The 27853-nt window shown below is 58.1% G+C and overlaps 11 protein-coding genes across 11 annotated transcripts; all 11 read left to right on the top strand.

Annotated features, from left to right (window-relative positions):
- Positions 1-765: 765 nt before the first annotated feature.
- LMJF_36_1170 (conserved hypothetical protein) lies at positions 766-2679 on the top strand (the record flags this gene model as incomplete). Its single annotated transcript, XM_001686637.1, has 1 exon — positions 766-2679. The coding sequence occupies one exon, from the start codon at positions 766-768 to the stop codon at positions 2677-2679; it is 1914 nt and encodes a 637-aa protein (XP_001686689.1).
- A 1424-nt stretch (positions 2680-4103) lies between these two features.
- Positions 4104-5114, top strand: LMJF_36_1180 (conserved hypothetical protein; the record flags this gene model as incomplete). Its single annotated transcript, XM_001686638.1, has 1 exon — positions 4104-5114. The coding sequence occupies one exon, from the start codon at positions 4104-4106 to the stop codon at positions 5112-5114; it is 1011 nt and encodes a 336-aa protein (XP_001686690.1).
- Positions 5115-6324: 1210 nt separating this feature from the next.
- LMJF_36_1190 (conserved hypothetical protein) lies at positions 6325-6747 on the top strand (the record flags this gene model as incomplete). The annotated part of the gene is made up of 1 exon (XM_001686639.1): positions 6325-6747. One exon carries the CDS (start codon positions 6325-6327, stop codon positions 6745-6747), a length of 423 nt encoding a protein of 140 aa, XP_001686691.1.
- Positions 6748-8197: 1450 nt separating this feature from the next.
- On the top strand, positions 8198-10078 carry GPI10 (GPI alpha-mannosyltransferase III; the record flags this gene model as incomplete). Its single annotated transcript, XM_001686640.1, has 1 exon — positions 8198-10078. The coding sequence occupies one exon, from the start codon at positions 8198-8200 to the stop codon at positions 10076-10078; it is 1881 nt and encodes a 626-aa protein (XP_001686692.1).
- A 776-nt stretch (positions 10079-10854) lies between these two features.
- LMJF_36_1210 (conserved hypothetical protein) lies at positions 10855-11622 on the top strand (the record flags this gene model as incomplete). Its single annotated transcript, XM_001686641.1, has 1 exon — positions 10855-11622. One exon carries the CDS (start codon positions 10855-10857, stop codon positions 11620-11622), a length of 768 nt encoding a protein of 255 aa, XP_001686693.1.
- Positions 11623-12230: 608 nt separating this feature from the next.
- Positions 12231-13721, top strand: LMJF_36_1220 (conserved hypothetical protein; the record flags this gene model as incomplete). The annotated part of the gene is made up of 1 exon (XM_001686642.1): positions 12231-13721. The coding sequence occupies one exon, from the start codon at positions 12231-12233 to the stop codon at positions 13719-13721; it is 1491 nt and encodes a 496-aa protein (XP_001686694.1).
- Positions 13722-15563: 1842 nt separating this feature from the next.
- On the top strand, positions 15564-17318 carry LMJF_36_1230 (conserved hypothetical protein; the record flags this gene model as incomplete). Its single annotated transcript, XM_001686643.1, has 1 exon — positions 15564-17318. The coding sequence occupies one exon, from the start codon at positions 15564-15566 to the stop codon at positions 17316-17318; it is 1755 nt and encodes a 584-aa protein (XP_001686695.1).
- Positions 17319-17867: 549 nt separating this feature from the next.
- On the top strand, positions 17868-20186 carry LMJF_36_1240 (conserved hypothetical protein; the record flags this gene model as incomplete). The annotated part of the gene is made up of 1 exon (XM_001686644.1): positions 17868-20186. One exon carries the CDS (start codon positions 17868-17870, stop codon positions 20184-20186), a length of 2319 nt encoding a protein of 772 aa, XP_001686696.1.
- Positions 20187-21999: 1813 nt separating this feature from the next.
- Positions 22000-22572, top strand: LMJF_36_1250 (putative 40S ribosomal protein S9; the record flags this gene model as incomplete). Its single annotated transcript, XM_001686645.1, has 1 exon — positions 22000-22572. The coding sequence occupies one exon, from the start codon at positions 22000-22002 to the stop codon at positions 22570-22572; it is 573 nt and encodes a 190-aa protein (XP_001686697.1).
- A 930-nt stretch (positions 22573-23502) lies between these two features.
- ALD (fructose-1,6-bisphosphate aldolase) lies at positions 23503-24618 on the top strand (the record flags this gene model as incomplete). Its single annotated transcript, XM_001686646.1, has 1 exon — positions 23503-24618. The coding sequence occupies one exon, from the start codon at positions 23503-23505 to the stop codon at positions 24616-24618; it is 1116 nt and encodes a 371-aa protein (XP_001686698.1).
- Positions 24619-25216: 598 nt separating this feature from the next.
- On the top strand, positions 25217-25621 carry LMJF_36_1265 (hypothetical protein; the record flags this gene model as incomplete). Its single annotated transcript, XM_003722886.1, has 1 exon — positions 25217-25621. The coding sequence occupies one exon, from the start codon at positions 25217-25219 to the stop codon at positions 25619-25621; it is 405 nt and encodes a 134-aa protein (XP_003722934.1).
- Between the last annotated feature and the right edge of the window lie 2232 nt (positions 25622-27853).

Raw genomic sequence — 27853 nt, forward strand, 5'->3', positions numbered from 1 at the left:
GTGCCTACCGCTGCTTCGCACCGGGCTGATGGGGGCCTCTGACCGGCCGGGGTAGAGCGGAGCCTCGCTCATGTTAAAGGGAATGGACGCGGTGAAAGCAAAAAGAGAAAGAATCGACGTCTTAGTTGGGCGCTGGCGACCGTAGAGGAGGTAGGTGCCTTGGGCGAATAGCGGTCAGAATACCGAGGTAGCCAACCGGCTAGGCCGCTATGGTGTTTGATGCAACTTCTAAGTACGGAATCTCTTGTTTCCCGAATTGCTCTTTTTCGTGGCTGCCGAGGTGGCCGGCCGTCTCGCGCGTGCTCTCGCTGCAGATGTCCCTGCGCAAGCGCATCAGTACCATCCCAGTGCTCTATCACACCTACCCCTTTTTCTTGTCTCCTTATTCTCGGTGGTTGCTCATCCTCCCCGTGCTTTGCGTGCCGCGTCACTCTCGTTTTCTTTTCCTGGGTGGTGGTGGTGGTGGTGGTATGGGATGATCTTTCTCCGCCTCTATCAATCGATCCTGCGCGCTTTCGGCAGCTTTGCAAGAGCGCAGACTCACAAGCACTCAAGCGCCGGCGCCCTTTTGTGTGTGTGTGTGTGTGTTGTGTGTGTCTGCATCGTCGCACTGTCGTTTTACTTCATGCGTCCTGCCCTCTCTCTCTCTCTGTTCGTCTCTGTCTCTTATTCGTTTTCGTATTCTTTGCATGCGCTTCCCCCCTGTTCCTAGCCCTTCCTTCCCTCGCATCATCTAAATGGTAACGCGTGCACTGCAAGAGCGCGATGAAGACCCACCGTCGCCATGCCCCCGTCGAGGAGGTGATCGACCCCTCTCCGTTTGACTACACCCTCCTGAGCCACCTCTACGTGCATTCCGACGGAACGGATGTGATCGACTTCAGCGGCCTCGCTCCAGGCAAAGAGAGCCGATGCCGTGTGAACTCCTTCTTGAAGAACCGAAGCTTCGCCCCAGGGATGACGGAGGCGGAGCCTGAGGCTGTCGGGTCGTACTTGCACCTGCGCGTCGAGGAAAACGATGGGAGTACATTGGACGGCTCGGAGTGCTGCAAGATTCCTGGTGCGCACACTTCAGCGCCCCCGAGAGGCGGGTCGGCCCCTGCGTCGAACCTAGTGCGCATCGAGGATAGCGCGGAGCACTGGTGGTTCATGTGCCAGGCCGCAGAGGACACTGCACCGTACGCGCGGCTCTTCAACGGAGCAGGGGACCTTCTCAGCTACCTAGAGCAGCACAACCTTCAGCTGCCCACAGGCCGGAGCTGGATGAGCGGCTCTTCGACTGACGCAGGGTTGCCGCATTGCGGACAACCTCAGCCGCACCACCACAGCAGCAGCAGCGTTACCGGTAGCACCGCACCCATCCTGCCGCTGACGAAGTGGCTGGACATCCAGATTGACCGCTCGAACCCGCGCAGTCCGGAGCGAGTCACCCAGCTCCTGAATCGCTTGCCGATTTCGCAGGAAACCAAGGACAGTTGTTTGTACCTGTCGACGGTTGACTCAATCGACATTAGCGTGCTGGCTACGAGCGATGTTTCCGGCGCCATGTCCGACTACGTTTTCCTCAACGTGATGTGCACGCCTGTGGTGGAAAATCATGTGAACGGTGCAGGCGCCACGGCTGCCACAACCGCGTCGGAGGAAAAGAGGTTCCTGCATGGACTGGGCGGCGCCAAATTTGGCGTCTCGAGCACGGACAAGAAAAAGCAAACGGCAAAGTCGGGAAAGACAGGAAAGCGTGGTGCCGCTCACGTCTCGTCGCAGGGGGGCCTCTCGACCACGCGAAGTGTGATGGAGATGCGCTTCGAGGCGGTGCGTATGGGCGCGCCGCGCTCCTCCGTGCCGGAGCCTGTCGCTGTGGCTGTCATCGTCTTCGCGGATTGGATGTTCACCATACATGAAAAGCCGTTTGCGGAGATGGATGACATGTTGCGCATGGTGAAAGTACATTGTGCACCATCAGAGGTGACTACCTCACATCTGCACTACGCCGCTGCCCTGTCGCCAACAATGCAGCGTCGCTTCACTGCGCCGTTTGCGATGAGTGTTCTCCTTCAAATTGTGGTAGGGCATCACCTCGACAGCATCACCCTCGCCAAGGCGGTCGACGCGCTTGGTGATTGTGTCTTCGACGTTAGGGAACGGAAGAGGGACCAGGATGCCGTCTTGAAGCACATCACTGCTGTTCGGCGCTGCTTTGGCGAGTGCGGCACCGAAACAGCACGGCGTGAGGTGCTCTTCGCGTCTCTGCTGCAGCCCATGTTTGCAGACCGGTTCTTTGTGGCTGAACCGACGATTCGCCGTGAGCTGGAGAACGCCCAGGCGCATTTGCGGTGCTTCCAGCGAGACATTGCGGATTGCCGCGACACAGTCGCCCTCTCGAACTGGCATAACAATGTCGCCATTCAGTGGGTGCTGCTGCGCCGCGGTAACCGCGCTCTTCGTATGATCCTCCTCCTCGCGCAAATGACAAACATCATGCAGCCAATCGTGATTGTGCAGACGCTCTACGCCATGAACGTCCCGTTGCCATTTGAGGCGGACGGCGACCCACCGCATACGACGCTGGCGCCGTTTTTTGTCTTGGCCGCTATCTTCCTCATCTACTGCGGCCTCACTGTTGGGTCGATTCGACACGTGCTTGTTCGTAAGTCCTTCGAGACACGTCTACTGGCCTAAACGCGCCAATGAGAGCAGCAGGCGTAAACCGTAAAATTCGACTGCACATCAAGATAACGATATCCCTCAAAAGGTAAGTACCGAAGAGGAGTGGCCACGACAAATAGGGGGTGGGGAAGCAGAACAGAAGAAGGTAGACGAAAAAAGGCATCAGTTGCATGTGCTGATGGTGAGTCGAAACGAGGGGCGGCGAGACCGTCATGCACACAGGCGTCGCACAATCTGTCTTCTCAAGCTAAGACCGCGGTTTGCACATACATGACAAGTAGCGCGTGACAAAAGCGCGAGAGCTGCTCACCATTACATCTTTTTTTCTCTCTCTTTGCCTGTTCATCCCTACAAGGGCGTGCTCCTTCACTGCCTGTCCTAAGGTGCTCTTCTTTCTCTCACGTCGCTTCCGTAGCTTCGTAAGCTTGTTGGGGTGTTGTCGTTGCGTCCTTGCCACCCTCATCATCAGCGCTACGTTTTCCCTCTGTTTTGTTTTGTTACGGAAAAGCAAGTTGATCTCTCTCTTTCGTGCTCTCTCTCTCTCTCTCTATATATATATATAGTTGTTTGTGCTTAACGCACTCATGTGCAAGTCACGGGCGCACGACCGCACCACCGGACGCTCGAACGAAGAGAAGGAGCGGGGAAAATCAGAATGAGCAAAACAGAAACGATTGCACCTTGCCAGATATGAAAAGTGACGGTGTTTTTCATGTGCGTGCGTGTGTGGATGCCTACAAGTCACGGAAATGTGGGCAGTCAACCCAAGGAAAGAAAAGCACTAGAAAACAAAGGAAAGTGACAGGGGAGCAGGGCTTGTAGGCATACAGGCACGCCTTTTGAAGGATGTGAGTGGTGCGAGAAGAGCAAGTCCAATTCTCACCTGCGTCCGCGGCATGAATTCATTTCCCCTCCCTAAGCGCAGCTCAGCTCAGCCTGCCTCCTCCCCCAAGATCCATGCTGCAAGGCACACCAACAGCGGTCTACTCGACCATGCCAGCTCCCTCTGTCTTGTGAGCCGTCCTTTCTGTCGACTGTCCTTTTATCCTCTACTGTGCCTTTTTTTTTACTGTAGCGGTGAGCCGCTTCACCTTTCTTCGACGGTGCGCGTCTCCAGTGCGTGCGAGTCTGTGTTCTCGCTATAGTTCCTGTCGCCCCAGCGCACCGTTTACAAACATTTCTCAGTTGCCTATCGACGGCGCATAGATTTTCCTTGTGTACATTAGCACAGACGCACGCATAGACGAGCACACGTGCATTTCGAGAGGCACACGTTTTCTTTTCAGTGCCGCTCTCCACAGCCGCTCGCACACACGCGCGAAGGATCCCCTTCACGCGTTGGCGCTCGCCTCAGCTGCCTCACCTCTCTCTCTCGCGTCGACTGTGCCGTCCGCCAAGACAGAAAACGCTCGCGACGAGGCTGACGACGGTCAACAATGCTGTGCGGCTCGCGAGCGACTTTTGCCCGGACGGCGGTGGCGTTCTTCAACATGAAGCACTTTCAGACCAAAAAGAAGTACAACCTTACGCCCCAGAACATTTATGAGACGTTCTCCACCGTGCTGTTGCCCCGTGACCGACTGCTGCGTCAGTCTGTCTCCGGCGGCGGCGGATCTCGAGTACTGGTGTTGGATGCCCAACAAAGGGTGAAGGGGGTTTACCTCCCCGTCTTTTGCATGCCGCACCCTTCCACCGTCACGAACGGCAGCAACTCCCTGGGTGTGGCAGTCGCCGACTACACGCGCTCCATTGAGGCAACGTTGGCAATGCACAAAGCAGGCGGCGGCGGCGGCACTGCGCCAACGTTGCCGACGGTGCTAGTGGTACTGTCGCATCCGCAAGGACTGGCCTACGGTACCTTTCGAGCCGACGGTACACCAGGTGTTCCAATGAAGAACCTTGCACTGGCGCCAATTCTCGCAAATGCGAGGACCCAGCAGGCGTCGACGAACATCGCCTCCACACCCCTCCGGACCTCTGGCCTGGGTACGGTGATGCCGCTGCTGAACGTTTCCCACCGTCATGCGGAAGTCGTCCGTGACATCTATACGGAGCTGAATGAGTGCGAACACGTTGCAGAGCTAGCGGCCTGCTCTACCTTCGTGTGGGTTCAAAGGGATAACATGTCGTCGATGACCTTTGAAAAGGCGCAATCCTCTGAGCGATACTGGGAGCGTGCAAAAAACGACGGTGACAGCGCAGCAGCGCCGCCGCCCGGTGCCATCTCGTTTCTGGACCGCCGCTGGGTCTTGCTGATGGACGTTGCCCTTCACCCGGATACTGGCTTAGGCCTTTACGCGCGCGATCCCGCCACAGGCGATCGCATCGTGAACGCCACCGGGGTGCAGTCTGCCCTTTGCAGAGGGTTGCTCTTGCTCGATCACGTTCCCCGTACCGTGGCGAACACGGCAAGAGCAGCCAATCGCGAAACGGGTGTGAGTGGGTGATGCTGGCTGCTCGAGACCACCTCTCCCTCACCGCCGCCGCCAAGCAATCTTCGTTGACCGTGCCCGAACGCTGTCGAAATCGCCTCCCACGCGCAACGCACGAGAACGCGCGCAGCCCGTGCATGCGCTGTTGCGTGATGTGAGCCGGCGGTTTTCTGTTTTCGCGCAATGACGCCGCACGTAACCAAGAGGATATTGTCAGTGGCACGAGGTGAATGGCCTTTGGTGGCATCGTTGGGCGGATTTCTTCACAGAAACGTCCGGGATCGTTGGCGGCTCACAGAAGCGAAGAAACAGCAGAAAATGTGTGGAGTGCTCACCCCATCAAAAAGGGGCGCCAAAAGAGCATGTCCGAATACGAGCGACAGAGGTAAGAGGACGGTGCGCTTGCGTGTGTGGTGAGTCGGGGTTCACTGTGGAAGCAGGAGGCTACCGCGGGTTTGTCACGCTGCAAGAAAATGCTGCGCACCATATCTGACAGCGATAGGGGAGGGGGGGGAGGCTCGTGCGTGTGGAGATGGTCCATGCTGCCAAAATGCAGAAAGTAATATGTCAGTGGGTCTGCAGAGCCTGCCCATGCGAGGGACGCATAAGCCGCTTACCTCCGCTGCTCCCGTCTCCCTCTCCCTCTCCCCCAAATCGGTGAAAACCTTCTACCCGCATAAACCATACACAAGGCTTGTTCTCTTTCTGGTGCTCAAGACACTGTCATAACGTTCGGATGGCGCTTGCTTGAGCCTCTGCATGGCATTCTTTCTTACGGCGCCAAGGCGGGTGAGGTATGTGTGCAAGGAGAGACGTCTACGGGTCACCGTAGTGATTGGGGAGTGAGCAAGGGACCTCAAGCCCCTTTATGTATCGACTGTGCATCCTTTGCTGCCATGATGGACACTGCCACCTCCCCTTCTCGTTTCTACCTGCCACCCTCTCCTTCCCTTCTCTCTCCGCGCCGTTGGACAACCTGCTCTCGGCTGCCTCACTGCCGTCATGTCTGACCTGAATTCGGTCATCAAAGGCAGTGCGAAGGGAAGTAGTCCCCCCTCCTCCCGTCCCTCTCCCTCTTTTTTTCTCGATTATCAACGTCGCTGCATTCGCAGAAAAAAAAGGCCTTCTGCTCAATCCATCCTCCGCCGTAGCTTCTGTAGCTGTCTCTCCTATTTTATTGTTTGCCCTCCCTCTCCCCTTGCGAGCAGACATTCCGTGCCGCAGAATGCGCCGTGCCAAGTGCCATGTATTCGTGCGCTGTGCGCAACCCGCGGCGGCACTCACGCCTGTGCGTACCATCATCGCCGCCAAGGGCATCGTAGAAAACCGTATCGTCAAGCACTATACCAACCGGACTGTCGAAGAGTCCAAGGCTGAACGAATGGAAAGCGTGAAAAAGACGCTCCATCCCAATCCGCGCAACCGCAAGGAGGAGCTTAGCCACCTCTGCCAGCACTGCAGCTACGAGTACGTGCCGGAGTTTCAGCGGTGGGCGAATGATATGATGGCCGTGTACAGCGATCCGCAGGGGTACGCGCATGATATGGCGTATCACTACCAGCGCATCTGGAAGGCGAAGAGCTTGACGCGCCGTGGCGTGGAGGATGGCAGCGGCGCCTTCGATGTGTGCCGCGTCCATCCGCATTGAAAAGGGAAAACATGAGTAAGAAAGTCACAGTGAACCAGCATCGCCGCGGGAATATCCGTGCTGACGCAGCGCTGATGTTCTGTAATCGATGACGACGGTGACTATTTTGGCCACGCATCCGTCGTGCGCGAACCGCACCTGTTTTTGTATCCTACAGTTTCTCTTGCTGCTTCCGCGTGCTGGTGTACTCCTTGTGTGATACACGCCGTGTGCGCATAGGTGTGTGCATGTGTGTGTGTGTGTGTGTGTGTGTACTAGTTGTTTAGTGAGCAGTCCCGCGTAAACCCGCACACGAGCTCACCCTGCTTTTCCTTTTCCGGCTCTGTCGCCTGTTGTGGTCGATGTAGTTCCTCGCAGTCGGTAGACTTTTCGTTAGTAGTACTTTCAGTTTTTTTTTTGTCAGCGAGATTGCCCTTGCTCTTCATATAGCCTCTACTGTCCTTCCCCGTCGACAATCTCTGCTCCGTTGCGAGCCCGCCGGCCGCGCCCCCTCCCCACCCGCTCCTTCGCTCAGATGCGTGTCAACGCTTTGTTTCTTTTCGTTTTCGCCCGCGAGTCGGGAAGGGGTGCAACGGCTTGGGGCCAGCTACCTCCCTTGGCGCAGGTAGGAAGAATTTCCAGGCGTGTACGCCGACGCGCACGCACGTACGTGGCTCGCATTGCATGTTAACGGATAAAGATTCCAACCGCCATGCCGACAAGACGAAAAGACAAACGAAAGGATGAATGGTGGCATGGTACGGTGACCGGATGCAGCGGGTAGGCTACTTTGCCGTCTCTCATGATCCCGCTATGATGGTGACACTCTGATGCTGAAAGAGAAGTCTCGAGCCCGCTACGTCAAACTAAACAGTAACTGTGAAGTCACCCACAAACACAGAAACGCACGCATGGACGGCGACAAGATTACACTCGACCAGGTAACTGAGCAAGCTTGTTACGCACCGTGTCCTGCTGGCTTCTCACATGAGCTACGCCAGGGGTCATGCTCTCTACCTTGTCGCCGTATTTTCTCCCGTTGCTTCATCTCCCTCATGCCCTGCTGCTGCACCCCACCTCTGCCTTTGATAGACGGAACACCTCCTTGTACAAGAGCGAAAACGCTTAGGGCGGAAATACACCGCTGTGAGCGCTCAGAGGCCGCGCGCAACTCGCTCACGTGCGTTCGACGCCGGCACCATCACCTCTACACACACCGAATAGAACAGCATCGAACCGACGTAGGACAAACAAGGTTACAGTTTCGAGAAATCAAGCCAAAACCAAAGACAAAATAAAAGGATTGGTGCACCGCGCGTAGGCCCTGACAGTCGGCGTGTGCATTCTGGCGTGTACACGGCCCCTCTCAGAGACGCGCTCGCCCTGCCCATACTCGCCCGCTGCAAACCCAGAGAGGTACCAAAAAACGCCCCGTGACTAAAACGTGGATTGTAGCTGCTTACGCTTTCCGATGGACGTGCTGGGAGCGTTTAGTCGGTGGCCGCGCCCGTTGCGTTCGAGGCGGCTTCTGCTGCTGTTGCTGCTCTATCGCGTGACTCTCTGTTTGACACTGCAGACGGCGGAATCGCCCGATGCATGGTGGCAGAGTGAGGAGGTCGCATACAAAATGGTGTTTGGCCGTGGGCAGCTCACGTGGGAGTGGGAGGAAGCCATTCGCTCCTACGTTTTTCCGGCAATCTTCGCAGCTCCGCTGCTCCTGCTCAAGTGCACAGGGACGGACACCTCTTTGACAGTGTGGGCCTCCAGTCGGTGTGTGCAGGCTTTGATCTTTTTTGCGCATGACTGCACCATGCTCGCCCTCGCACAGCACCTCGACGACCTTCGGAGCGGCCTGGAGTCGCGGAGGACAGGCCGCGACGCGTTCTCTGCCCCTCTCTCCTCCACCGTCAGTGAATCCACCAAAGCGAAGCGCCGCGCACCGACGATTGCGTCAACAACGCTGGCGGTGGTGGTGGTGCAGTGGTTCCTCGTCAACACAGGAGTGCGCAGCTACTCCAACGTGCCGGAGTCTCTCTTCGTCCTGCTGTCGCTCTACCAGACAAGCTACCCGCTGTTTCTGCTTTGGGCTGGTGTGGCGTGTGCGATGCGCGTAACGGCGGCGTTTGCGGCCTTTCCGATTTTTGCCATGCACGCATGTCGCTTATATGGCCAGATGGGCGTCGCACGGCATCTTTTTATTGCTCTCATCACAGTCGGCATGGCGGTCGGCATCAGCGCCGGGGTCTGCTTCGTCGACTACAGTTTTTACCATCGTCTCCTCTTCACCCCGTATAACTTTCTGAAGTTTAACTGCTTGCTGGGTGTAAGCAAGTACTATGGGGTTCATGCGCCGTACTGGTACTGCCTCGCGCTGCCCGCAATGGCCGCCCCATTCGTCTTCTTTCTTGCGTGGATGCCTGTGTGCTGGAGCTATGTGCAGGAGGCGGAGAAGCACCACATGAGTGGCTCGAGACCACATCCAAAGAGCACGCTATTTTCCGGATCTTCTTCGCAGACACTGCGGCAAGAAATAAAGCGGTGGGCTTTTGTTGGTGCGCCGACACTGATGGTTTACAGTAGTCTTCAGCATAAGGAGATGCGGTTCATCTACTTTCTGCTCCCACTGCTCCTCCTGATTTCCAGTGTCGTCGTCGTCCTCCTCTGCACTGGTTCTCCGTCGGCGCTGAAGCAATCAGGTGGAGTGCAAAGACGGTGTTGGTGCCTTGCCGTGCCGTCTGCGGACATGGTGCGGCGCCTCTTCACGCTCTCCTGGGTTGCGAGTGCGGTCTTCACGATTGTGCTCCTGTACGGTTACCGCCGCGGTGCCCCGACGCTGTTCCGCGAAATCCGGGGCTCCGACTGGCACTTTGGCCACCTGGAAACGCTCGTGCGCTGCTACGGGACGCCTGGATATGCGCAGCTGCATGGCAAGGTGGATCGACTAGAGTGGGTAGACTGCCAGATGCGGTTAGATGCCGTCTCGGGGGTACCAGAGGTGACACAGGACCGCCTATTTACGGAGCAGCCGAAATCCTACGCGTTGTGGCGCTATCTACGCCTCGCTTCGAGGGTTGACGTCGAGGACGTGGGTAAGGAGAGTGTTGGTAAGCTGTCGAAGGATGCGTGGTGGCGAGAGATGCGCCGCGTGATGCCGGAAGGCGAAGCCCCTGCTTTGCCAGACGCCATTATCCTCTTCCAGAAGACGGCCATCTTGCTGGAGGCGGACCTTTTGCGACCAATGGGCTACCGCCGACTTGTGGTCACGCTTCACGCACCGCACAGCTTCGAAGAGCACGAGGACCGCTATCTCGAGTTGTGGTCCCGGGAAACAGCACAAAACAGTGAATCGTGAGATGGTGTGCAGAGGCGCTTCGGCGTTGGCAGGGGAGCAGCCCTCCTGATATTCTCTTTATTACTGTCATTATTCCGTTGCTACATCGTTTTTCGTTGAGACTGCTCATACGCTTCGTGTACTGCCGATCCCTTCCGCCTATGGTAATCGTTTCTGTGCCGTCTCTCGCTCTATCCTTCCTCCTACTGTTCGCTGTATATATATATATATATATATATATATGTATCTATACGGTTCGGGTATATTCTTTTTTCATGGGACGATAGAGACAACAACCACAAAAAAAAGAACCCGAAACTCAGCATCACCAGCGACGCGAAAACAAAAAAAACAAAGTAAAAAGGGGTGGGCTTTGAAGGTGGATGAGACAGCAGACGGAGTGCGATAAGCAACTCCCGTTACTGTTGTGAGTAGGTTTTTTGTTTTTGCTGCCACGAGCGGGTAAGACGGAGTGCGCCGCCTACGCGGCGCTCTGCTGTACAGCAGGAGCGCACTAAGCCTTTTCTGTACATTGTCACTACCTTCTTAATGACTCGACTCTACCCCCCCCCCCGCCTCGAAAGCTCTGCAATGTGTGCAGATCTTTGCGGCGTGGTGTGCACACATGCGCGTCTGTCTTGTTTCTGCGCTGTGTGAGCCCCTTTTTCCCATAGTGTATACCTCTGCCGCTGCCAGCTGCTCCCCTCCCTCCGCCCTCTTTGCAGACGTCCCTGCGTGGGAGTGTACTTGCTTCCCTTTCTCAGTTTTTGGTGACTAGGGCGGATGAGCGTAGAACCATGGCGACCTCGTCACATCGCACCGCGATGTCGTCGTTGTCGGCGGCGATGAAACAGTATGTGCAGCAAGCAGCGGAGGACGATGTCGTCTGTGCCTTTGGCCCTGACTACTTCCACGGCGCGCGCACCGGTGCCTGCGTCGGCTCCCTGTTTTCTGCAACTCTCTGCTGGTACACGTTTCGGCTGTTAAAGGAGGACCAGCGGGAGGTAGACTTCCTCGCCGGTCTCAAGCACGGCCAGCGCAACCCTCACTTCTCTACTTGGACTCTTCTGCGCGGCTTGCGCACTCAGCCGATGCTCACCACCGGGTGCATTGCGCTCGCCACCACGTCTGCGATGAAGTGCATCAAGTGCTACCTGGCAAACCAGCGCTGCCGCGAATTTTTCACGGACGACGTGCAGTTTCATATGATCAGCGAACTGAGTGAAACGGACTTAGACGCGGCGGCTTTTTTGTCGACAGTTTTGCATAATGCGAATGGCTGCGGCGTGGGCGCACGCAATGCACTCTCCACCCTCAGAGAGGATCGCAGTGAAGACCAACCCTCTATGTCGCCTGCCCCTACGGCGTCTGCATCGACATCGACAGTGAATGGCCTACTCCACACCCATAGTAGTAGGCTAGACAGCAAAGAGTTCACGCTTACTCACCGCGCGCCAACGTACTACGACGGGGTTGCCGTCGCGTTCCTCGGCTCCGTTTTGGACTGCTACCTGCCGCAAAAGCCAGTGCAGAAGTACTATAACATGCGTGTTGGTACTTGGTAGGATGATCTTGCACAGGTGTGAGTCTACTAGTAGTTTTTTTTTTTTTGGTAGCGTCGTTTGATTGCTGCAGTGCTCTTATGGTAGGATGTGTGTTCTTTACACTTTCCTGTTGAAGGCTTTTCAGAGCTGTGCGGCAGTGCGGACGACAGAGAAGGTGGAAGAAGATGAGCAGTGGCGTGTTTGGAATGTTCACTTCGCCCCCTTCCCCCGCTTCTCTCTGCTCTCCTCGAGGACGTTCTTGCGAACGTAAGCAAGGTGTACCAACTCGCGGCTTTCTCATCCATGGTGGCTGTAGCGGTTCACCTGCGGCACGTCTTTTTCCAACTGTGTGCACCCCCACCTCTCTAGCTCTCCCCCTTCACATACACTTTCGTCCGTGCTGCTGTCACTAGACTGTGCAACAAGTGCAACCCACCGCGGCAGTGTTTGTGCAGCGGACGGTGACCTGTCTGCACCCGGAAAACTGTATTGGAACTAGGCATCTACATGCATGTGTCGCGACGAACAGGCACGCAACTGCAACCATTCGCTCTGCTCCAGTTGTATGTAAGAAGGACCGCAAGTGAAAGCAGACATACGTACATACATATATAGGTATTTACACACAGATGGAGTCCTTGACAGATCGCGCCATCACGACGCCATTGGGGGCCGACACAGCGGCACATGCGACACGCGAGACACATGACGTTGACAGCGAAGACGGCATATTCGGCTCCCCTTTGCAACTTGACGGCTCGACAATGGGCACTGCGGAGCTCAACTCAGCCTTGGAGTCTCTCTCGTCGGCGACAGTTCCGAACACGGCTAGCTGCAGCCAGAACAACCTCTCTCTGGCAAAAAACCTTCTCGCAGACAAAGATGACACTACCACCAGGTCATGGAGTGCAGATCATGACAACGCAACGGCTACACTCTGGCGGGGATGTACAGCCGATGGCGAGCGGCAGGACTTCTCTGTCTCGAACGTAACCGGCAAGCACGACGGCGACGTCCGAGGCACCGAAAATGTCAGTGTGTGCGTCAAGGCGCCGGCCGAAGGTCAGGAAATGTTGCTTCCTGGAGGTGCGCCACCTACGACCGTCAACTTTTCCACGATGTGCAATACATCGCAGGTGGCAGCTTCGACGCGCGAGTTCTCTGCCATGTGGAACCCGCAAGGTATGCTTGGCGGAGCATCGGAAACCTTGGACGCACGGCCCGCCGTGGGCGACGCCAGTTCCATGGTCGCCGTGGTGCTGAGCGAGGAGGTTCCCGATGACTTGCCGCGCGCACCATCAGCGTACACGGAGCTGCGCAGTTGCCCCTCCACACCTTTGGTAAACACAATTCATCTCAACCTGCAGTACACAAGAGCGACGTCGGTTATGTCCATCTCGTCCCCCTTTTCTGCCTCCGTGCAGAGTATATCGTTCCTGCGCACGTCTGTCCAGCACTTGATGAGCAACTCGCAGCACTCCTACGCGTCCTCGTCGGCGCGCGCCACTGCCAACGAGTCACCACTGCTCGGCGAGGTCGGTGCAGCGGAGCCCCGACCCTTGTGCGCGTCGCTCCTGGAGACTGGATCGGTGGTGACGCAGAGTGCCTTGGAGCCAACCAAACGGAGAGAGGTGACCTTTGCACGCACCCCAGTGGAGGCGGACGGTTCGTCAGAGGTAGTCCCCCTCATCGACCCATCAGCCATGTCGGCGGCAGACAACGCCAGCACGGCGCAAGAGGCCTCACCGCACAACCCAGGTGCACCTACTCTCCCGTGCACCCCAGTGGCGCACCGCACCGTCACCACTTCGGTCGAGGGGTGTCTCCTAAAGGAAGAGCAAGAGCGTAGGGCGCTCGTGGATGACGAAGCTTCGAGATTCAAGACGATGGTGGCACGGGAAGTTTCAGCCTACTTCGCCATGAGTTGCCAGCGGCGCATGAAAGCTCGGCAGCCCAGTGAAAACGTCGGCGTCACCGAGCAGCGAAAGTCTGTGGAGGAGGAATCGAGTCAGCTCCACGACTCGATGCGGGCGCGCATGAGGATGGCAGAGGATGAACACGAGAACTTTATGAGCAACTACCGGCAGATGCAGCAAGCACAGCTGCACAGCGCCCGTTAGGGGGGCGCCACGGTGACCACCGGTCCTGTCGCTGGGGAGTCAAGCTGCAATGAACGCTGCAACGCGCAGCATTCCTTGCGGCGCCCAGCATCTTTTCGCTTTGACACCATCGATGGCTTACTGTCCGCCAACGCTCCGCCACGGCCCTTTTTCCCGAACGCCTGCCCTGTGGCTCCCTCGGGAGCGTTAAACATGACCGACAGCCTGGCCGCATCGGAGATGCGGCCTCACCTTCAGCTAGCCTGACATCCGTTTCGAGCAGCAGATGCGTGGTCCAACCGCCGCTCACACAGCCCTGTGAAACGTCCACAGCGGGGACCGTAAACACATGTTTTTTCTTCTCTTCGCCTTTCCCTTTCCGCGAACGGCGAGGCGGCAGTGCGATTTGGAACTCTTCGAGGCACCTTAACGGGTCTCCACTGGAACTACAGCTGTCTTTCTGCTTTTTTGTTGTTCTTTTTTCGGTTGTCGTTTTTCTGAGCTCTGATGACCAGCGGAGGAGAGGGGGGCGCCGCGTCGTGGCACCACGACCCAGCCGCCCCGGCGCACAGTGCGTTTGCGGGGACGCCAAGCATCGACGGCGTCAGGTGGGGCTGGCGTGAAGAGGGCCGTCAGAGCGATTGGTCGCTACCGGCGTCGGCGGGCAGGTGCCGGGATGGCGTTGCGCTGGTGCCACCCGTATGATGCGGCAGAGCGTCAGTGCAGCTCGACCGCACCTCACACCCGGCTCTCGGTCTGCAGTGGTGGGGTGGTGGTGGTCGTGGGGAGGGACCTCTGCGCCGCTCCGGGGGAGCGGCGGTGGTGAGAAGAGTTTGGGGCACAGGCCGTGCTCGGGTGGCTGAGTCAGCGCCTCGCGGCAACGCGTGCCTACCGCTGCTTCGCACCGGGCTGATGGGGGACTCTGACCAACCTGGGTAGACCGGCGTTGAGCGCATGCTGTACGGCAAAATGCACTCAGTGAAAGAGAAGGTGCAAAGGCACTCGGCTTCACTGTTACTCGGTGTTGTGTTCCGCAGGCACGACGCATCCCGTGGATGCACCTGTGGTGTGCGCTACTCTCTTCTGCTTCATCGCTCACGCCCCTGCTCATTTATATGAGCGGCTGTGTTACGGTGCGCTCAAGACGGGCCGATTTATCCATGCTCTGAACTTTTTTTTTGCTCCCTTGTGTTGTTGTACAGCTGCCCGAGAAGCTATTGTGAAGTGCAGGGCGCCTTGAACCGCGCGTCAGAAGGACCAGGGGTGTTTGGCACTCACATGCCTGCAGCGTCTCTTGCCTCGGTAAAATTCGAACAGGGAGGCGACTTCGCTCTACACCTTGCTTGACATGCAGTGCTGTTAGGCGCCGAAAGTGGGAACACGGTGCATGCTGCTCGCCAAGAGGTTTTGGTGTGCGGATGCTGCAGAAGTCCTGACCGCCGTGCTCCTTCTCTCCTTCTGCCTGCTTGATACAACTCCGGCGGAGCGCGCTCTGTGTCCCGCCCCAGCATTGCCGGAGAAGAATTGTGTCTCTTTTGCTCGTTTTTCTTCCATCGCCCGCGTCACCACTGCTATCTGATTTGCGGTTGCTTCTCCTCCGACATCTTGGACTCTCTCCTCCCCCACCCATTCTGAAACACAAACGCATGCGCGGATGCTCACCATACGGAAGTCGGCATGCACAACTCTCGCCCCGGATTATGATCTCCACTGTTAATCGAAGCCAACTGACGTTTTGCGCCTCATCTGCGCGGTTCCGGGGCTGCGTTGTGCTGCCGTGGCGCACCCCTTCCTCTGCCGAAGGTGCTCGCGCCGGCTCGCGGCTGTGCTGATTCGCAAGGCGTTGCCGGACAAAGGAGCATCATGAAGTCGTTCCCTTTGCAGCACAAGATGATGCAGCGACTGAAGTTGCCCTACATTCAAGTCGGCACCTGCGAGGTCATGAACCTCGCGAGCTCCTACAACATGGACTCCTTCAGCGTTTTCAACGGCAAGAACAGGGGTTTGTACCAGTCGACGGCAGCGGCCGCTGCCCAACGCGCGTCGACGACCCCCACCGACGACCCCGCCGCGTGGTCGCTTTCGCAGTGTCAAGAGCCCTTCCTGGGGGAGATGGTGGCAGGTGGGCTGCTAGACAGCTACACGGGCCGAGAGGCATCTACGTTTGTGAGCAGCTACCTTGCCAATGCATTGAGCATGCACACTGTGTTGCCAACGGAACTACGCACACTGCGCAAGGAAGACCCTTCTAATCCCCTCCTTGCTATCATGATGGCTGCCTTGGCCCGGCGACGCGGAATGCACACGGAGTCGGGGAGTCTCGTGACGGAGTGGGAGCTTCAGCAGTACGCCATCAGTGCTGACGCGGCTTTTTTCCGTGCGTGTGAAGCTGGTCGACGCCCGTCGTACCTCTCCTCGGCACAGAAAAACAGAGATCGAGATGCAGGCGCAGAGGATCCCCGTCCATCGCCGCTGCCGCCGGAGGAAAGTGGCTGTCGCGGTGTGTGGTTCTCGGCGACCGTAACCCCGACCTGGCTGGCGGAGCAGCAGCGGCGCGCGCTGACGGAGCACAAGCAGCGGCTAGCCCCTTCTCCGCAGCGAATACTCGCGTGTGCAGAAGCGGCCGACGAGCGTGAAGTACGGGAGCTGCTGGCCCACACACCGTTTTGTCTCGATGTCGCTGTCGGTTGCGTGGGCAATTCACGTGCCTTCGGCGTTGCCCGAAACGCGCTAACTGGCGGTATGCAGAGTCGGCTGGACGCATCGCGAGAGCGAACGGTCCCGCTGAGCATCGACCACAACCCGCTTCGCACCTCGGAGTACCGGCGTGTCGTGCAGGCAGGCGGCATAGTGGACTCGACCGTTGGAGACATGATTGACGGCAATCCGTACTATAACGTCGCCAGGAGTTTTGGCCACTGGTCCATGAAGAAGGACGGACGCCGCTCGCCGGTGGAGCAGAAGATGATCGCTCTGCCCACGGTCAAGACGTGGCGCATGCTAGCCGGGGATGCCCTCGTGCTGTGCAACCATGCCGTCTTCGAGACTAGGCATCAGGATGACAGCAGCATGGATGAGCTGGCGAAGGTGGTGGGCCGAGGGCTCTCGCTTAATTTACCACCAGAGGCGATCGCTGCCTCTCTCTGTGACTTTGCCGTTCGCTTCGGTGCCGAGCACTCCCTGCAGGTGATGGTGGCCGTGGCGGGGTCGGCGGCCGGCACCTCACCATGCGCGTCAAGCGGGGACGATTCTGGAAAGACCGTGCCCGAGTTCGCCGAGTGGGTGGACCCGGGGCCGCTCTACCTTGGTGCGTGCCAGCGGTTTCCTGAGCTTCGCCGAAGGCTGCAGCAGGACTGTGCCCGGTGTGAGATGACACTGGCTTCACTGATCCGCCGCCGTTGGGAGCGTGTGCGTCATCTGCTTCCGACACGCCACTCCCTGTCGCTGCTGCCCTACTACGGAAAAGAGTGCGGTGCGTTGCAGCAAATTATGGAGGAGGAGGCCATTTTTTTTGAGCACGAAATCCTACGCGATGTCACTGACGTGAATGACCCACGTCTCGACGTGGTGTTCCAAAAGCTGGCAAAGCGGCTACAACCGAGCGCGCCTGTTGCGTGATCTGAGCGCGCTCCTAGGTGCACGTGCATGTGTTTGACGTTGTGGGGTGCGTTGTACGCGGTGCTGCAGTGTAACGGGTGGGGGGCGCACAGGGTCACGCGACACAAACAACAACGTGTTGCGGACATCCTCGAAAGAGCTCTTCTTTTCGTGTGTTGTCGAGAGGCGCGTGTGCGTGTGTGTGTGTGTGTGTGCACATGTGAAGACTTTCACTCAGTGTTGTCGGCCCTCGTTACCGGATGCAGACACACACAAGAAAACGAACCAAAAAAGAAAAACATGCAAGGAAGGGCCGTGGTGATACCGCTGCACTGTAACTTCGACTGAGGTGCACATGGGTGGATAGCAGTGCGCAGCGGCCCGAGATCATCGGCGAATATGCGCTCTTTGGAGAGAGGTGCTTGTCTTGCAGCCACACAACAAGGCGCCCCCTCATCTTCACTGGTCCACCTTCATCGCTCTCTCACACAAACTCCCTTTCGTTTCGACGTGCGTGACTGATGCGAAACAGAACAAGTACTAGTGCAGCACGCATGCGAAGGGCACAGAATGCGCTGCTCCTCCTCACCTACGGCCACGCCCACCGTGGCGAGAAGCTCCAACTTGCGGCACTACCGCGCGCTCCTGCAAGTCATGACCTACGCCGGTCAACGGGAGCAGACAGCAGAGCAAGTGATTCGCGACGCCATGGTGGGAGGTGTGGTGGTGCCCTTCACTGTAACGCACAACGCGAATGCACCGGCTGCGGCAATGACAACTGGAGACCCACCCTGCATCACCCCCATGGATGCGCCCGTCAGCGCTGACAATTCGCCACGCGAGGAGGTGGGCATTATCGCGCTTCTGATGCCGTCGTCAAAGTTTATCGGGACAGCAGCGTCGCTTCTTGCCGACGGCTTCTTCAGCTTCGCACCGCTCTCCTCCACAGTAGACAAGTCGCGACACACCTCCTATCAACATCGCTCCGAGTGCCAGGTTCGTGATCTCTTCACGTTGATAATGCTTCTGTTTCCGGAATGCTTCATCGCCGAAACACTTCCACGCACACCTCTGGAGACGCGGGAAGCGGAGGGGTCAGTCTCGGAGACGCAGTCGAGCAACCGCGCCGAGAGCGAGGTTCAGCACCCGAGTTCTGTTTCAAGGGTCAGCCCGCCCGTTTCACCCACGCCGCCCATCCTGCCGCGCGGCCGGTGTACTCCATCGGCGCAGCGCACCCAAACCAGTGTGACCGAGGGTCGGGGTATCGTGGTCGATGCAGTGTCACCGTCGAACAGCGCAGTCGACGCAGCACTTGGCGGCTTTCACGCTGCACCGCTGGAGGGGTCGCTAGGAGTACTCACGCCTGCCAAGCTTGTCACCACAGACGCGGGTGCAACCGATGGAGAGGGGTTGGGAGTCAGCAGCGCGAGCGCCTCCATGACGGCAAACATGATGCCGCTGCCGATCGTGAGCGCGGTGCCGCTTTCGCTCGACGTGCTTGACGTGCTCCTGGAGTCTCGGAGGTCTTTGGCCGTTGTGCTGCTCTCTGTGATAAACGACGCGCTGCGCGAAGTGCAGTACCGACAACTCGAGCAGTCTCACACATCGACAACAGCGACTCTGTCGACGGCAGCTGCAAGACTCCCATCGTGTGAGGGTGGTGTACTGCAGTTCTCTGCGGAGGTACTCCTGACAGCGAAGCTGCTGCTCATGTCCGTAATCTCAGCATCTGCAGTCTGGCGACAAAGATTCTCCAAGACAATGGAGGGCATGAAAGCAGTGCTTCAGGGGGCTGCGCTTCTGCCGTCGCCTCCGCCATTGCCGTTTCACGTCTTTAGTGAGCTGCTGGGCGAGGATGCCGAAGGCGCGACGCCGTTTTTAACCCTGCCTGTAGAACGGTGGAGCTGGGGCAAGGAGAAAGACGCACTTGGACAGTGGTATGACCGGCTTCTTGATCGACTCCTGGTGGCCACAGACGGCGCCGGTGTGCGAGTAGATGCGTACTTGAAGACCGCGAAGTCGACCGCGGTAAGTTGCGGGCGCAGCGTCTCGTCTTTTCCTGCTCTTCTCCTGCACCGGCCGTCCGACGGGCAGCCGGCGGTGGAGATGAGTCTTGCTTCTGTAGCGCGATTGAGTGGCTCTGTGCGGCTTCCCTCGCTACCCATTCAACAGGGTGAACTACACTTGCTACTTTGCCCAGAGGTGCAGGACGACAAGACTGGTGTGCTGCAGGCTCGCGGGCACGAGCTTCTGTTGGATGCAACGGCGTCGCCTACTGCAGACTTTTTTCAGGCATGCACGTCCTCGGCATGCAGTGAGGCGCAGCTGCAGCCGTCCGGTGATGCGGTGCCGTGGCTGTTTCGTCAGCGATTCAAAGACCTCTCGTCGACTGAGCAGGGCATCGTTACCGCTGCCTTGTGTGATCCTGCGACGTTATCGGCGGTGTTGGAGAAGAATGCCGCCATGCTAGTGCGGCTCACGTTGTGGTGCCGCAACCGTTGGCCGCCGTCATCAGACGCTTCGGCTGTGCTGGCGAGTACAGCGAGCCAGTCGGATGACGTAGTCAAGGAGAATAAAGGCCCCAAAGCGGTGCACTCGATCGGTGATCAGGTGGAGCAGCACATCCTCTTTCAGCGTCCGTTCAGTGCTGCAGTGGGGCGGTATGTACGTGAGCTGGTGACTTTGAGGGGGCTGAGCAAAGATGTGCTCGAGGCGTGGATGCGGCACGTATGCACCGGTACTGATGCTGCGGCTGGTGTTGCCGTCGATGGCAGTATTCCGTCTCCGCATCGTGCCATGTTCTCAGCTTTGGTGAAGTTCGCGGTGCTGCATAATCGGTGGCGGCTGACTCCGGAGGTGGAGGCGCTGCAGAAAGAGTATGCCATGTAGCCGGAAAGTGAAGTTTTGGGAGCGTTGGCCGACAAAAACGGATCGCGGCGGCAGCGTCGCGGCTTCTCCTCGCGTCCCACGCAGCGCTACCGCACACGAGCATCCATCGCGCCGACCACGTCCCTTTCTTCGAATGTTGTTGTGTGAAAAGGGGGCAGGGCTTCTCGTGGCAGACCCGTTGCGGAATAGCGGCCCTCCCATCCGTCTTCGAGCCCCTCTCAAGGGCGCACACATAAACCCCCCCCCACGTTCATCATGGGCCTGGTGCGTTTTTCTCTCGCCGTAATGAAGCGCCTCTTTCTTTTTTCTTTTTTCTGTGCGTGTGCCTGGCCGGCGCGCTTGTGCTCGAGTGGAATGACACGCCGGACTTGTTTGTCGAGGTTCACACGCACGCATACATACCTATATATATATATATAATGGACAGCAACGCACATGCGCAGACTCTCGCAAACGAGGATTCAAAGCAGCTCTCTTTATACACATATATATGTAGAGTTTTTTGTGAGTGTTGATGGGTGTCGGTGCGCCCTTGCGCGAGAGGAAGAAGGGGGATGCGTACGCATGTGTATAGGTTGTTTCCTGCTTGCTTGGGTGGGAGATTTGCACGCGTAAGCTTGGCTGCTCAATCCTTCTGCGGGCTTTTCCCTACGGATGGCCCCCCTCAGGCGGGTTTCTCTCTTTGAGTGCGCGTGTGTGGATGCATATGCTCTGCTGCAGGACATCGCCGCACCTCGGCGGTGCGTGGTGGGGGGGGGTGCTGCCGCAAGATTGTTGAGAAATATATATATATATATACATAGCATGTTTGATGTGTCTCCGTGTGCGCTCGGTACCCTTCTCTCCCGTTTCTACAGCGTCTTTTTGTTGTTCCAGCTTCATGTGCCACCGGCGTCTTCTTACTTTTTATTGGGATGAGCGTCTCGACCATTCGACCACCCATCGGTGCTCGCTCCTCGTGCCACACCACACGCGCCACCGCTGACTTGTGTGTGCTTTGTTTTTCCATTTTTTTTTTGTGGTCTATCTGTGTCTCCCTACTCTTTTTTGTTGTTGTTATTTTTTCTTCTTTTGCTGTGGCGGTGGCCCCGTATGCTGCTCCATGATGAGCGCGCACGTCAGCAGCGAAAGGGAATACAGAAAAAGAAAACAGCAAACACAGTAGCAACTATTTTCCGACGTTGTCGATTGCCTGCCGTCTGATGCGCTTGCAAAGATGCAAGCGCGGGTAGGCTTTGTGCACACACACACACACACACACACAGAGATAGGCACACAGGCACATCCGTCAGGCAGATCTACCAGCTTCAGAAGTTTCCCCACCAACATCCTACTTGTGTCACGTGTAACGTCGACAGGGGCACGTGCGACTCGCGTGTCGCAGGCTAGGACGCTTTCAGAAATGACTGTGATACGTACAAGACACCATAATGGGAATTATGAAGCACGACTAAAAGGGATACAGGAGTCCGCTGTTGCCTCTTGCAGTCTGCAGGCAGAGTTATCTGCTCGCTCAGCATACCGTCACAAAGAAACAAACACCCTGCGTACTTTGCTAACTAGAGGGCGATGGCACCGGAAGAGCAGCTCCTTTTTTTTTGTTCCTCGCTCGACTGCCTCGCGCCGACAGGGTCAGAGAGGGCACATGCTGCCTTGAGTTGGCTCTTTGTGCTCCACCGTCACCTACTCTCGCTGCTTCAACCTCGTCTTCTCGTGCGGGTGTATATATCGACCCTCCCTGCTTCCGCCCCTCTCCTCCGCCTCATCCTCTCACATGAACCCGATAGTGTTCTTTGTCCGATAAGATTCGAACATGCGCAACTACAACAACTTCAACCGCGTGTGGAAGGCGCCGCGCCGTCCGTTTGAGAAGGAGCGCCTCGACCGCGAGATGAAGCTCTGTGGTCAGTACGGTCTGCGCTGCAAGCGTGAAATCTGGCGTGTGAACATGACGCTGTCCAAGATGCGCCGCACGGCCCGTCTGCTGCTGACGCTGCCGGAGAACCACCCCCGCCGTCTGCTGGAGGGTTCCGCCATCATGCGCCGCTGCCACGAGTATGGCTTCCTCGACGAGGAGAAGGACAAGCTGGATTACGTGCTGTCGCTGACGGTGCCGGACATTCTCGAGCGCCGCCTGCAGACCATCGTCTTCAAGGCCGGTCTCGCCAAGTCCGTGCACCACGCCCGCGTCCTGATTCAGCAGCGCCACATCGCCGTCGCCAAGCAGATTGTGACGATCCCGTCCTTCATCGTGCGCGTCAGCAGTGAGCGCCACATCGCCTTCGCCGATGCTTCGCCGTTCGGCAACGGCCGTGCTGGCCGCGTCAAGCGCGTGCGCGCGAAGGCCGCCAAGCGCCACGCCGGCGGCGGCGATGACGATGAGTAAGATGGAGGAAGCGCGCTCTTGTGCCGCACCGGCATGGGGACGCGTTGTGCAGGCTGAAGGCGTTTGCCTCTCATACGATCGACGCTTCGTGTACCTTTGGGCTCCTTGCGTTGCACGTGTAGAGCTGCCCGGCGCCCCGTCGCGTCTGTTTTGTACTCGACACTGACTCGGCACGTATACGACGTGTTGAAAACGCCCCGTTCGTTTCCTTTCGCTTGTTTGTGTGTGTTTGCTTTTTTTTTCTATGATCCTCATTTCACCACCCAAATCCCTACACAAAAACCATGCGCGCCCGCGCATCACCATGGCAGGAGTTTTCGCTGGGGGTTTTCTCAGCGAGGACGTCATCCCTGTATTTGTCCGTACCGTCTCGCGTTTCTCTCGTCCGAGCTCTCGGACGGCGCGAATCTGTTGCCACGTGCTACTGCCTATCCGCCCCTAAGTTTGCTTGCGTGGTTGACTTTCAACGGCAAACGGCGACAGTAGCGTGACAGGCGCGGCGGAAACGCAGACGCAGATATCGACACTAGGGATGCGGAGTCGTTGCCATCCCCAGGGGCGGCAGCATTTCTCTTCGCGGCTTGTCATCCAGAAGAGCGTCCCTCCCTCAACAAGGTGTCGCTCTGTAAGTGTTTGTATGCTCCGCGCGACCTCAAAGGACTGTAATCCGAGCGACCCTATCACCCACCGCACATGGGCCGCTCTGCGCCTCGGCGTTTTATGTGCGCTTCCACTCTCCGCTTCACTGTTTCACCCACACGCCCCTCACCCCCCTCACCCCCCACACACACACACGCACCACGGCAACGTCCTACACCACGCGCGACTCCACAGTAAACCAGGTTCTTCAAGTTCGACGTCAATCCACCACTATCTCATACTATACACACCTCATATCCTTCACCCCTTTTACCATTCAAAACATCCGCTATGTCGCGTGTGACGATCTTTCAGAGCCAGCTGCCGGCGTGCAACCGCATCAAGACGCCGTACGAATCGGAGCTGATTGCGACGGTCAAGAAGCTGACGACACCAGGCAAGGGCCTGCTGGCGGCGGACGAGTCGATCGGCTCGTGCACGAAGCGATTCGAGCCGATCGGGCTGAGCAACACGGAGGAGCACCGCCGGCAGTACCGTGCGCTGATGCTTGAGGCGGAGGGCCTCGAGCAGTACATCAGCGGCGTCATCCTGCACGACGAGACGGTTAGCCAGAAAGCGAGCAACGGGAAGACGTTCCCAGAGTACCTGACGGCGCGCGGTGTTGTGCCTGGGATCAAGACGGACATGGGCCTGTGTCCGCTGCTCGAGGGCGCAGAGGGGGAGCAGATGACGGAGGGCCTGGACGGCTACGTCAAGCGCGCGTCTGTGTACTACAAGAAAGGCTGCCGCTTCTGCAAGTGGCGCAACGTGTACAAAATCCAAAACGGAACGGTGTCGGAGCCTGCAGTGCGCTTCAACGCGGAGACGCTCGCGCGCTACGCGATCCTGTCGCAGATGAGCGGGCTTGTGCCGATCGTGGAACCGGAAGTGATGATTGACGGCAAGCACGATATCGACACTTGCCAGCGCGTTTCAGAGCATGTGTGGCGCGAGGTGGTGGCGGCGCTGCAGCGCCACGGCGTTATCTGGGAGGGTTGCCTGCTGAAGCCGAACATGGTGGTTCCCGGCGCCGAATCCGGCCAGACGGCGGCACCGGAACAGGTGGCGCACTACACAGTGATGACGCTTGCGCGCACGATGCCGGCGATGCTACCTGGCGTGATGTTCCTGTCCGGTGGGCTGAGCGAGGTCCAGGCGAGCGAGTACCTGAACGCAATTAACAACAGCCCGCTACCGCGGCCGTATTTCCTGAGTTTCTCGTACGCGCGCGCGCTTCAATCTTCTGCTCTGAAGGCGTGGGGTGGAAAGGACTCCGGCGTTGCTGCCGGACGCCGCGCCTTCTTACACCGCGCGCGCATGAACTCGATGGCGCAGCTTGGCAAGTACAAGCGCGCCGATGACGATGCCTCCTCCTCGTCCCTGTACGTCAAAGGCAACATCTATTAAAACCCTTTTTCGCGTCATGGTCGAGATGGCTGGCACGGCTGCGCGTCTCTTTTCTGTGAATCGAGGGCATTGAACAGAGGGGTCTCTCATTTCCTTTTTCCCTTGCAAGCGCATCCTATGCAGTGCCATTTTCGTGTTGACGGAGGCTCTCTCGGGCGGGTGCCCCGACTTTCGAGTTCGGATGTAAAGGGCTCAGACGTGCCTCTTATCTCACGCAGTGGCGACAGCCAACAGGCAGTCGAGTAAGTGGGAAGATGCGGGTGCGCGCGGCGTAACTTCTCTTTATCTTTGTGGACATTCCAAAGGACGCTGCACGGTTACCTTGGAGGGCGTCGTGCCCTACTCGGCATACTTCTCATCTCGCCGTTCTCCTGCCTTCCCTCCCTTCACAAACATCAAAAGAGAAGTAATGCGTATGCGACAGAAGCGAAGCGCACAACATGTATGGAGGACTCGTATCCCGGATGCATACATATGTATACATGTATGTCTACATATGCGCACATGGGGACACATTGATCGCTCCTGACATGGGCGACGAGGCACTTCATCTGCGCACTACTGGGTAGGTTGCATCGTGTTCTGTCAAGCAGCATCTATGGAGGTATTATCTCACCCGTCCCTCCGTGCAGATACATACAAATCTATCTATATCAACATCTATATACATATATATGTATATTTGTGCGTTACTGGTGGCATCGCTGCGTGTGCGCAGGGCCTCTTTGCTGGCTCTCCTTTTGTTTCCCTTCTTCCTTTTAATTTTTTTTTCTACAGCTCCTTGTGGCGATGTATCTCGTCGTACATCCAGGCAGGCACACGCGTGCACACACGCACAGGCACACACCACAAGGAGAACAACAACAACCAAAAAGAAACGAAGTTGGGCTTTTCATCCATCTATTTGAGTGTGTACCGTTGGGAAAAAAAAACGAAATACAACAACAACGGAAACAAAGAGAAAAGAAAAGAAGAGAAGAAGAGGGAGTTGCTGGAAGAATGATGCTTCGACAATATTTGAAGATAACAACAACAAAAAGAACATTCTGTTCTGTGTGCGTATGTGCGTTCTCGAGCATTATACCACGAACGGCTCAAAACGTATGCGCATAATGAGCTGCAGATCGTCTAGTTCTCTTGAGCGATGGCTAAATCCACGCCGTCCGGAATGAGCCGTCCTGCCCGGAAATGAAGCCATGCATCTAGCTGACTTCTTTATGCAACTCCTCGTTCCTTCTTCGCACACACGCTGCGCCATCGGCGCCAGACGGAGACGCGGCGTGGACTGCATGTCGTGCTCTAAAGCGGGCCGCGTCCAGGGTGATATGCTCGAGGGCGGAGGCTGTGGGTGTACCAGGTGCATGCCGGATGCGCGCAGAGAGGAAGGCCGCCAGCCTCCGGCCAGGGCTCTCCGAGGCCCCGCACATCCTGCCTGTGTGCCATGCTTCTCCCTCTCAGTCGCCTCCGTCCGCAGCATGTCATCACGTGGTGCGGCGACGCCTCACATGAGCGGCTCTGGAGGACTCGGTGGTGCACGTCAGCGGTGCTCTCATCCCGCTTCCGGCATCTCTGCCCCATGAAAGCCCCCACCCCGGTCGGATCGAGGAGAGATGCCGCGTGTCTCGCCCACATGCACATCGGCGCTGTCCCGAATGCATCTCTCTGCACCTTTTCGCCTCATCGCTCTTGCTTCTTCGTCCCCTGGATGTTTTCCTTGGATGTAATGGCTGATGCCCCCGGCGGTGCATGACAGCCCTTGTGCACAGCGCTTACATGTCTGCGCCCTTGGGCCTGCTTCAGGACGAGGCTGTTGTTGCCTGCGTGACCCGCTTGCTGCACCTTCCAGTTCCAGGGATGCCACGAATGGTGTCTGAAGAGGTTGCCGGTTGGTGCTGCAACAGGTGGGGGGCGCCGGTGTGCGTCTGTGGTGGCAGTGGGCATTCCACCCTTTGTTGCACCCGTGCGCCTCTCATTAGGAGTGGGTGCGTGTCAAGCAAAAGGGGGCTCGCGGATAGGCATGCGCGTGCCCACAGAGAGCTCACAGCCTGTTGTGCTGAAGGGGGCACAGAGAAGCATCCTTAGACACCTGACGAGGGACGCCCCTGCGGCTCCGGTGAGACGTGCGTAACCAGGCACAGCGTGCAGCGGAGAGCTGCTGCTGGTTGTGGTGCCGCTCACCGGCGAGTGCGCGCCTTGTTTTGGGGAGTGCTCACCCCGCTGCCTGGCGTGCTCCAGGGTCCCGCGCACCACCTTGCAGGGGGCAAAGCGTAGTCGGGCCTGCATGACATCCTTGCCCGCGGAGGATGCGAGGAGTGTGGTGTGATGAACACAGATGGCATGGTGCCGTGCTGGTTTCCGGTTCCGCTGCACGCTCGGGGGGTCCACCACCATGATGAGGCGAAGCGGGCCCAGGACCGATGGTTCTGCGGCTCGGCATGCACGCCTGGCCATCTTCGACTTGTTCTTGTGGGCGCGAACACAGAGGGCAGGGCGATGGTCTGAGAGAGCCATGATGCACAGCGAGTGTGGTGCAGACCGCGGCTGGGCCTCTTGGGCGCCGTGATGCAGGGAGCCCAGCGTGCCGGCGTAGGGTCGACAAACGCCGCGGCTGCCTCTGTGTACATGGCTGGCGCGGTACCGGCTTGTTAGGATGGAGGAGCAAGCCGAGGGGGTCTACAGCGGAGCAGAATGGGGACGGAGGCCGTACGGGTGCAGCTGGAGCCTGTCTCGCAGAATGATCGCGCAGTCGTCTCGAGGCGATTCGCTGGAGGGGCTTTTGCGCCGGGTGCTGGTCGGCGCCACAGGGCGGGGCGGAGTGAGGGCGCAGCAGGACTGCATCCATCCTTCGAGGCTGGCTCTTTGATAAGCATGTCCGAGAGAGGGCGGCGCGCTGGGCAGCGTCTGCAGAGCTGCTTCCAAGCGCGGCAGCTCTCTGCGTGCGGAGCGCTGCGCAGGCGGCGTCGCCAGGAGGGCCCGTCTTTGTGTGGGTGCCGTTGGCCGCAGTCGCGCATTTTGCTGTGGGCTTGCGGGACACCTGGCAGGTGTGCGTCTGCGTGGCGGCGTCGGCGGTGTGCCGTGCGGTGGTGTTGCTCTCAGGTGTGCAGCCCGAGGTGGTGTGTATGCGTCCCAGCAGGGACGCGGCAGCACAGCCGCCACGCCGCTGCTTCGCCGTTGTCGTTGGGAGGAGGGGGAGGGCGTGCAGGTGTGTGCCCGTGCCGTGCTGTGTGAGCACGCA

Source organism: Leishmania major, chromosome 36, assembly GCF_000002725.2.
Source record: "Leishmania major strain Friedlin complete genome, chromosome 36".
Taxonomy (NCBI): Eukaryota; Euglenozoa; class Kinetoplastea; order Trypanosomatida; family Trypanosomatidae; genus Leishmania; species Leishmania major.